This window comes from Nicotiana tabacum, chromosome 6 (genome assembly GCF_000715075.1).
Source record: "Nicotiana tabacum cultivar K326 chromosome 6, ASM71507v2, whole genome shotgun sequence".
Classification (NCBI taxonomy): domain Eukaryota; kingdom Viridiplantae; phylum Streptophyta; class Magnoliopsida; order Solanales; family Solanaceae; genus Nicotiana; species Nicotiana tabacum.
Genome location: NC_134085.1, coordinates 53255714 through 53266043, shown reverse-complemented (window position 1 = coordinate 53266043; position 10330 = coordinate 53255714). Strand labels below are relative to the sequence as shown.

Below are 10330 nucleotides of genomic sequence, written 5' to 3'. Positions count from 1 at the left end.
TGGAGCATTTCGTTGTTCTCCCGTAGTTCAAACATAATGTTAGTAATTGTTTCATCAGATATTTTGGGGGTGTGAAGCAGTGCCAAACCAAGACAAGCCTGCGCATCTGTGACAAGGGAATTTTTACCTGCATTGGGTAAGTAATGCTGAATAAAGGGAGCTCCCTGTTGAATTAACTAAATTGAACTTAAGCTTTGACGATAGATCTTGCGTCTCATGCATAAGAAGTTATCTCCCAGCAGTCTCAAGTTTCTACTAAATTATTAATGCACTCTCACAGTACATTATTAATTTATTAATGACAAATCAATAAATTACATTATGGAGCTGAAATCCTCAGTCCCACTCTCTCCCCCAGCCAACACATTTCACCTCCACCACTAAAAGTCAAGTGTTCATATATTTGCTCACTCACTAAACAATAAGATGTACTAATAGCTTCAATGATCAAATGCCCATCTGAGTGAGTTATGAACCATGAAGAAAAGGAACTTGAGCCAGAGCTGTGGGAAGTGAGATGTTGAGATTATGTGTTGCTAGATATGCGGCAATACCGGCAGCATAGCCAGCAAAAGCAAACCCACTAACCTGCAGAGTAGAAAATAACAAATTATAATAGCAGAAATGTTTATTTTTTTCCAAGTGGAGCATCAAATAGCAGCAGTGGTACCTTTTTCATATACCAAAAGAAGTCGACCTTTTCCATTCCCATAAATGCTACTCCAGCTGCTGAGCCAATTACTAACATGGATCCACCAGTACCTGCACAAAATGCTACTAGTTGCCAGAACTCAGAATCTTGGGGAAAGGAGGATAGGTCGTACATTCCCATTGTGGCTGCAACCAGAGGAACATTGTCTATGATTGCTGAAACAACTCCAATTGCACTCGCAATAAGTTCAGTGCTTGGGATATGAGCATCGAGGTAATTTGCCAATTCTCGCAGAATACCTGCTGCCTCCAAGCTATGGAAAGGATGTTAATACACCAGAACAGCTAAGTAATGCTAAGCTTCCTAATTCAGATGGCATGGATAACAGTTGATAGTCACACAGTGCATGAGCAAAACACAGAGTAATAGATCCTACACCCACCCCCAATCCTAGAAGAACAATAAGATTTTCCCAATGATTTCACTTATAGAGGTTTACTCATATTAATACAACAACATACCCAGTATTATCCCACACCGTGGGGTTACTCCGTTTAATAAATACTTAGAACTAATCCATACCAAATGCCCTCGATTGCAGATTTTTGAACAGAGCTAGCTCACAACATCTATCGCACCAATATCATGCTATCCTCCAACCAAAGGAGGGAAACACCTGACCAGCTTCCTGGGTGGGGTTGGATCACCCCAGTGAGAAAATGCCCCACTTTTAGAACTATGGAAAAAGATTGTGGATATGGAAATGAAATTATATGGTGAAGTATCACTTTTATTTGGCAGTGAACATAGGGACATTTTTTTTATTTTTTTTGGGTTTTCAACCCGATATCTAGTATCCGCAATGGGGTCCGACTAAATCCGAGGGTAAAGTGCTCTCTAACAACTCCATACCCAGGGCTCGAACCCGAACCCGAAACCTCTGGTTAAAGGATGAAGAAGTACTTACCACTACACCACTACCCTTGTTGGTATATATAGGGACAATCGTCTACACGTCATTTCAGAATGGGGTGCATTACCTCATGTAAATTGCTCCAAATCATTTAAAAGATCGTGTAATTTACATTAAGTATTTCTATCAAGAGAAGGGTTTTACGTGCATTTTTTTTATTACTATGCTGCTGTAAGGAGAGGAAGAAATATGTAATTTTTCCATAAAATATTTACTCAAGTAGTGAAGGATGCACTACAGCAATCCAAGTTCCAGAATTCTTGCTGTCAACCACAATTTATTTTTATCTTTTGCCAAATTCAGTAATTAACTGACATCTCATAGTAGAAAAGACCAGAACATTGTTCTAGTCAATAGAAGCAAAAAAGGAACAAGATTGCATTAATGTGAAATATGTGAATTTTGCACAAACAAGCATGTATTAAGACACATGAGAATATGTCATGATAGATTAACAATTCTGCTACAATATTGGAGGCAGAAACAATTAACCCAAAGGATTCTTCAATACCTGCTAACGGACAATAAGATTCCAAGGAAGAAAAGAGCTCCTTGAGTGTCAATGCGTGATAAAGCCTGTGGTACTTTCAGTCGCTGTCTTTCTGATTCTCCATAGTGAATTGCATCTGTGATTATCCAAAGAACTCCCAGTCCAAGCAGCATACCCATGTATGGTGGCAAACCAGTCAAGGCCTTGAAAACTGGTACAAACACTAAAGCCCCAAGTCCTACTGAGAAAACTAGCTGTCCTCGAGGAGCCATCTGTTCGGATGCCAGAACATCTGCGGAATTTTGTCCTTTCCCGTTTACTTCACTGAACATGGGAATAATATCACATATAGTTTCTTTCCTACTCTATTGCTTGAAATATTTCCGAAACTCAAGAAGCTCTTTAGGTCTATGCTATAAATGTACCTTGTAAGGGACAGCAGAGCCAAAGGAACAGCTAGAGAAACTGCTGATGGCAAAAATAAGCCCTGCGAAAAAATTAAGTGCATTGCACTTGTTACCAAGACTGGAATAGAAACTTCACTTGGCAACTGAAGTAAAGAGTTCTTTAAATGAAGACTGGACAAGCTTAGACATGATCTAGCAGAGTGAGAGTTCCAGAGATTAATGTACTAATTTTCAAAATATAACTATGTGAGAGATTATTACATTGAATAATAACGGCTTTCTCTCTCCCCGCTAGTGCTCTCTCTTCTACCAACTGATTTTCCACCGGCGTGACCGCCGGCGCCGGCAACCTCAGGTAAGCCATCCTCTCTCCCTTCCTCTCTCCTCCCCCCTCCTCTCTCTTTCCTCTGTTTTAACGCCAGTAATTTCTGGCCGGCGACCTCCAATCGCATCTCCTCTGTCTTTCTTCTCTTCTCCTCTCTCCCTTCTTCTCTCTTATCCCCCTAAACCTGTCTCTCTTTCCCTACTGCTCATTTTTCCCAACCCTTCTTGAGCCCAAATTTCAGTTCCGAAACCCTAGCAGCCCTGCCGGCAACCTCTGGCCGATGACCCTCCTTGTTGTCCCCCCCTTTTCGAGTCTGTCCAGGTCCACCCCTGCGACAGGTTGACAGCCCCCCTCCCTGTTGGTTTCGTGGTGGTTGTGTGCGATTTTTTTGCGGCTGCCGAGGCGAGCGCGAGGCATATGGGCGAGCAGAGCGGAGCATCACCGGCTAGTGTGTGCAAAGGTTGGCGAGAGTTGGAAGGACGCACGACAAATTTATGTGACCTCGGGTGCATCAAGTCATATTTCCAGGTTCTTTCCATCGGGAGTTGGTACTTCCCCCATTCCTGTCTCTTTCTTTATGATAGTTAAATTGTGGCTATTTAGTTAGCATCACTTTTAGCATATTATTAGAGTTCTTGTAGTTGCTACCTGTTATTTTCTAGTTTGGGTCCTTGTTAGTGTTTTCTGTAGTCTGTCGTAGGTATAGTGGCGGTGGTCTAGGATGGTAGAGTAAGGTCATGTCCTCGGGGGGTGCCGGGGGTGAGAAGGGGGGTAGGGAGGGGTCAGTGGATGGGACGGGAGGCAAGGAGGGTAAGGGGAAAGAGGGATCTTGTAGATTGAGGATTGAGTCGTGGAATATAGGCACGCTAACGAGTAAGTCTACTGAGTTGGCGAAGATTCTCCAGAAGAGGAAGGTCAATATAGCTTGTGTCCAGGAGACTAGGTGGGTAGGGTCGAAGGCGAGGAATGCGGACGGGTATAAGCTGTGGTACTCTGGGGTCATGAGGGGTAAGAATGGAGTAGGTATCTTATTGGATAAGGATCTTAGAGAGTCTGTGGTTAAGGTTAGGCGAGTGAATGATAAGCTAATGTTTATTAAGTTGGTGATTGGTGAGTGCACCCTCAATGTTGTTAGCGCTTACGCGCCGCAAACGGGCTTGAATGAGGAGGTTAAGAGGCGCTTTTGGGAGGGTTTGGACGAGATTGTGCGTAGTATTCCACCTACTGAAAGGTTATTTATTGGAGGGGATTTTAATGGCCATATTGGGCCGGCTGCTAATAGCTATGGCGAGGCGCATGGTGGCTTTGGCCTTGGGGATAGGAACGGAGGAGGTACTTCGCTGTTAGATTTCGCTAAGGCCTTCGAGCTGGTGATTGCGAACTTGACTTTTCCGAAGAGGGAGGAGCATCTGGTAACTTTCCAAAGTTCGGCGGTGAAGACTCAGATTGATTACCTTCTCTTTAGAAGGTGTGATAGAGGGTTGTGCAAGGATTGCAAGGTTATCCCGGGAGAGACCCTCGCGACTCAGCATAGGTTCTTAGTGATGGACGTTGGTATTATGATAAAGAGGAAGAAGAGGTATGCTGGTGGCCATCCGAGGATTAGATGGGGAGCTTTAACTAAGGATAAAGCCCAGGAGTTGGAAGGGAGGTTATCCGCTATGGGAGCTTGGAGGAGTAGTGGGACGCAAGCACTGTGGTCAACGACAACGAACTATGTGAGGGAGGCGGCGAGAGAGACGCTAGGGATATCGAAGGGTTATTCTGCCAGGCATCAAGGCTACTGGTGGTGGAATGACGTAGTCCAAGGTAAAGTGGAGGCGAAGAAGATAGCGTATGTGAAGTAGGTAGGGAGCACAAGCGAGGAGGAGAGGAGAGCGAATAGAGAGAGGTACAAGGTGGCGAGGAAGGAGGCAAAGCTAGCGGTCACGGAGGCTAAGAAATCAGCGTTTGGTCGTCTGTACGAGGAATTGGGGGAAAAAGGCAGGGACAGGAAGTTGTTTCGGCTGGCTAAAGTGAGGGAGAGTAAGGCTCGGGATCTGGACCAAGTAAGGTGCATCAAAGACAAGGATGGTAGAGTATTGATGGGAGAGTCCCAGATTAAGCAGATATGGCAGACGTACTTCCATGGTCTTCTAAACGAGGAGGGGGACGGGGATATAGTGCTAGGGGATTTGGGGCATTCGGAGAGTCTCCGAGATTTTAGGTATTGCAGGCGCTTTAAGGTGGAGGAGGTCGTGGGGGCTTCGCGTAAGATGAGTAGGGGCAGAGAGACCGTGCCAGACGAAATTCCGGTTGAGTTTTGGAAGTGGGTAGGTAGAGCAGGATTAGAGTGGCTGACTGGGTTGTTCAATGTGATTTTTAGGATGAAGAGGATGCCGGATGAGTGGGGGTGGAGTACAGTGGTACCGCTGTACAAGAACAAAGGTGATATCCAGTGTTGTAACAATTATAGGGGTATCAAGTTACTAAGCCATATAATTAAAGTCTGGGAGAGAGTGATGGAGGTGAGGGTGAGGAAGACGACGTCTATATCCGACAATCAGTTTGGGCTCATGTCGGGTCGCTCCACTACGGAAGCTATCCACCTTATTAGGAGGTTGGTGGAACATTACAGGGATAAGAAGAAGGATCTGCACATGGTGTTTATTAACTTGGAGAAAGCGTATGACAAGGTCCCTAGGGAGGTGCTCTGGAGATGTCTTGAGGTAAAGGGCAGTGTTTTGGAAAGCGTTAAGCGCAAAAAAGCGATGAGGCCTCGCTTCACAGAAGCGAGAAGTGCGAAGCGAAGCGCACGCTTTTTTGCTGTGAAGCGCAATTTAACACATAAATAAAAAAAATAAAATAGGCATAGATAAATGGCTAAGAACTCATTAAAAATAACATATGAAGCAAATGTTTCAATTCTTGAATCAAGAAGCAAATAATAGATACTAAAACTAGATAGTGAATAATCCTCAAAAGTCATAACATATTAAGCAAATGCAAAACAAAATCACAAAAGGAGCAACATCCTATTCTTCAACAAGATCTCCAAACTCTTGAAGTGTCATCATGTTCGAGTTATTATATTGGTCATCATCATCTTCTTCTTCATCAGAGGCTTCTTTAATTAGGGTTCTACTTTTACATGTACTTGTACTTGTAGATACTCTTTCTTTGCTCCTTAAAGTACTTCCCCTAAAACCATAAACACTCTCTTCAACTCCATTTGCCATAGCAACATGACCAAAAGTGAGACCTTCTCCTTCAAACACTTCTTCTTCTTCATGATTTTCGGGGCCTCCGGTTAACCATTCATTTGCTTCATCAATGTTATCCAATAAAATTGGATCAATGATATTGCGAGCTTTGTAACGACGAGCCAATGTTCTATTATATTTTACGAACACGAGATCATTGAGTTTCTTTAGCTCAAGCCTGTTCCTCTTCTTAGTATGAATCTTCATAATAAGATGTAGAAAGTAACTAAGAGGAGTACTTAGGACAATTGAGATAAACTTTAATTTAGTAATAATGTAATATAGCTTCTCACATGTTCATAAACACTCCAATTTCTCTCGCATCCGGATGAGCTACAAGTTAAGCTTTGAACTCTAATAGCAAATTGTTGCAAGTTTGGAACTTCATAACCAATTGCATCCACCATTCAACCGTAGAAGTATTATTTTAGAAGTTAATAACTTGAAAGTTAAAGCTCTAAAGAGTAAAACAATTGAAAAAAGTTGCTCACCTGGTGCCAATTTGATTCTGCCTCTAATGGCCGAAGCTAATCCAAGAATTCCATCGGCTTGCATATACACACCAAGCTCTTGCCCTATTTTGTCTTGCATCGCTTCATCTGGCACCAACTTCGCAACACATGCATGATACCCCTTCCAAACGTTTAAATCTAAAGTCTTGTTCTCATTGTTTGTGTAAAACAATCCGGGGTTCAAAATATGCCCTGCTGCATGTAAAGGTTGATGAAGCTGATCATCCCACCTTTTATCAATGATTTCAAACACTCTCTCATATTTCCTCCTATCATGATCAAATGCCTTCTCAATAGCTTCTTTAGCCCTATCCAGGGCTTCATAAATGTATCCCATTGGTGGTTTTTTCTCCCCATCCACCAAACGAAGTACACTAACCAAAGGATTACCAATTTTAAGTGCTTGAACAGTGTCATTCCAAAAATATGGACCAATAATAAATCTCGCAACTTCTTTCCCAAGAGCTTCCTTTGCATAGATACTCTCACTCCATTCGGTTGACAAGACCAAGGTTCGCAAATTTTGCTTTTGCAGGTAAAAGCTATGCAAGGTCAAGATAGCTGTTGCGAATCTTGTCTTAGCCGATTTCACCAAATTTCTTTGTTTTGTGTATCTCCTTATCATGTTCAACAACAACGGCCTTTGACTAATGTAAGAATGTATCTTGATCGCCTTAGCAAAAACTGTAGGAAGTCAAATTTCATAGTTAATAAGTATAAGCAATTAACATGAAGGTTAAAAACTTAAAATAGAAAATAAGAACCGCTTATTCACCTGTAGAATATGGGGCTAAATTGAAAATGTCACCAAACATCAAGTTGATACAATGTGCAGCACAAGGAGTCCAATAAATATTTGGGAAAACTCCTTTCAACATGTCACCCGCTTTTTTATTCTCACTTGCGTTATCAATGACAACTTGAACCACATTTTCCGGTCCAACTTTCAATATTGTCTTCTCAAACAAGTTGAACATTTTATTGGAATTGGTTGAGGAGTCACTAGCATCATAAGATTCAAGAAACACACTACCTCTCGGAGAATTCACCAAAACATTAATGACCATTTTTTCATTTTTTGCAGTCCATTTGTCCATCATAATGGAACAACCACAAGCTTTCCCATTGTGCCTTATGCTCCTCGACAAACTTGTCTGTCTTCTCCACCTCATTTTTAGACAAGGAACTCTTACTTCGTGATAGGTAGGGGGCTTCATTCCCGGGCCATATTGGCCAACAGCCTCAATGAATTCACCAAAACTATCGGTGTAATTCACACAATTAAAAGGGAGCCCCGCATCATACATCCACCTTGCAAAATCATCTACAACACGCTCCCTCAAACTCTTCCTACAAGATTCTAAGTCAACAGCTTCACCCTTTCTCTTTTCATTTGGTTTTTGTGAGAAAAAAAGATTAAGAGGACCTTTCATATTGCTACTGGCGGTGGATGATCCACTTCCGCTTGTTGAATTCTTTCTTTGAGATTTAGAGGGAGGTGGCCTCATTATATCATTGACTTCAAGGTCATCCTCATCCATTTGACTATCTTCATCAAGAAGATTAATCATAGATGCTCCATGGCTCATTGGATTTTTTAACTCATTTTTTTCTCAACATAATCTCTCATTTCTTTCTTAATAGTATCCGAAACACTTGGACATTCTTTGACATCTCTAAAACCACCGATTAGATGTCTCTTGTGACAATGTATTCCACCGTTATAAATTTTTTGACAAAAGATACATTGCACTCTTGAGTTATTATTTCCAACTGCAACTCCATACGCCCAAGCTGGATCTCTTTTTTGGCTTGATGCCATTGAATAATCAAATTAAATTTACTACAATCAACAACCAAAAAAAAATAACAATTAATTCACAGAAGAAAACAAAAAACAGAAAACAGAGCATAACAGAAGAAAAAGAAGTCGTATCATGATAACAGAAGAAAAAGAAGTCGTTTAGGGCAAAAAATGAGCGCTTAAAAAGTGAAAAAAATTGAAAGAAGAATAGAAGAGAAGAAGAATAATAGAAGAAGACAGAAAACAGAGCATGAAGAAGAAGAACAGAAGAACTGAAGAAGAAGAAGAAGACTAGAAGAAGAACAGAAGAAGAAGAAGAAGAAGAAGAAACTTACCGAGATTTGGAGATGAAGTCGTCGCTGGACTTCGCTGGGCTGGAGAAGAAGACCTTTGTATGTTTTGGTAACAGATGCCTTCTGCTCGTATGTTTATTTGCCTAAATTTTTTAAAAAAGCCCTAGCGGATGCCTTCTGCTCGCTTAAGCGAGCTTTTTCTCGCAATTTCTAACTCGTCGCTTCTTGCTTAAGCGAGAAAAGTGCTCGCTTTTCTCATGTGAGTCGCCTGTTTACCAAAAAAGCGCTACCACTGCGCCTCGCCTCGCTTCATCGCTTAAAGCGAGAAGCGGGCGCTTTTAATAACACTGGTAAAGGGCGTGCCGGTAGCTTACATCAGAGCGATCAAGGACATGTATGATGGAGCTAAGACTAAGGTTAGCGCTGTGGGAGGCGACTCGGAGCATTTCCCAGTTGTTATGGGGTTACACCAAGGCTCTGCGCTTAGCCCGTTCTTATTTGCCTTGGTGATGGATGCACTGACACACCATATTCAAGGGGAAGTGCCATGGTGTATGTTATTTGCTGATGACATAGTTCTAATTGATGAGATGAGGGACGGTGTTAACGAGAGGTTGGAGGTTTGGAGACAGACCCTCAAGTCTAAGGGTTTCAAATTGAGCAGGTCTAAGACAGAGTACCCGGAGTGCAAGTTTAGCGCTTAGACGAAGGAAGTAGGAAGGGACGTGAGGCTCGGATCACAGGTCATCCCCAAGAGAGATAGCTTCAAGTACCTTGGGTCGGTGATTCAGGGGGACGGAGAGATCGACGAGGACGTCACTCACCGTATAGGGGCGGGCTAGATGAAATGGAGGTTTGCATCTGGAGTCTTGTGTGACAAGAAAGTGCCACCGATACTCAAAGGTAAGTTTTATAGAGCTGTGGTTAGACCGGCCATGTTGTATGGGGCAGGGTGTTGCCCGGTTAAGAACTCACATATCCAGAGGATGAAGGTAGCAGAGATGAGGATGTTGGGGTGGATGTGCGGCACACTAGAATAGACAAGATTAGAAATGAAGATATTCGGGAGAAGGTAGGTGTGGTCCCTGTAGATGACATGATGCGGGAAGTGAGGCTCAGATGGTTCGGGCACGTACGGAGGAGAAGCCTTGATGCTCCGGTGAGGAGGTGTGAGCACTTGGCTGTGGTGGGTACGAGAAGTGGTAGAGGGCGGCCTAAGAAGTATTGGGGAGAGGTGATCAGGCACTTGTAGGCTAGGGGGTAGTAGAGCTTTCCCTACTTCATACCCGGGGTGAGGCGGGGTTGGATAGGGTTGATCTTAGATAGATTGCGGTTTATGTTGAGTCCACACTATCCTTGCTATTTATCTTAGCCCCGGGCCTTAGATACTGGTTATTGTTGTTGCATGTCATTTATCTTTTGGTTTTTATGCTTCTGTTACTATTTCTACAGTTTTTGTTGAAGTTACTGATGAATTGTCATTGCTTATTTTTATTTCCGTTTCTTTGAGCCGAGGGTCTATCGGAAATAGCTTTTCTGCCCTATCGGGGTAGGGGTAAGGTCTGCGTACACATTACCCTCCCCAGACCTCACTTTTGTGGGATTTTACTGGGTAGTAGTTGTTGTTGTTGT

At 42.7% G+C, this 10330-nt stretch overlaps 2 protein-coding genes across 6 annotated transcripts in view; both read right to left on the bottom strand.

Moving 5' to 3' along the window:
* Positions 1-233: 233 nt before the first annotated feature.
* The window catches only part of LOC107809238 (sodium/proton antiporter 1), a 36265-nt gene continuing 26168 nt past the window's right edge, over positions 234-10330 (bottom strand). For 3 of the 5 annotated variants that reach the window (XM_075254738.1, XM_075254740.1, XM_075254739.1), the window contains exons 7-10: positions 2541-2602; positions 2137-2439; positions 671-965; positions 234-588 (exon numbers count right to left, since the gene is read on the bottom strand). In XM_075254738.1, the coding sequence (XP_075110839.1) occupies positions 469-588; positions 671-965; positions 2137-2439; positions 2541-2602 (780 nt within the window). In that variant the 3' untranslated portion in view covers positions 234-468. Of the gene's footprint in view, positions 589-670; positions 966-2136; positions 2440-2540; positions 2603-6580; positions 7286-7376; positions 8340-10330 lie in introns of those variants that run through there. The other 2 variants (XR_012710359.1, XR_012710358.1) reach the window with 2 other exon arrangements.
* Positions 5738-6565, bottom strand: LOC107764004 (uncharacterized). The gene is made up of 2 exons (XM_075254741.1): positions 6383-6565; positions 5738-6290 (listed from the first exon to the last, which is right to left on the bottom strand). Exons 1-2 carry the CDS (start codon positions 6494-6496, stop codon positions 5862-5864), a joined length of 543 nt encoding a protein of 180 aa, XP_075110842.1. The 5' UTR covers positions 6497-6565; the 3' UTR covers positions 5738-5861.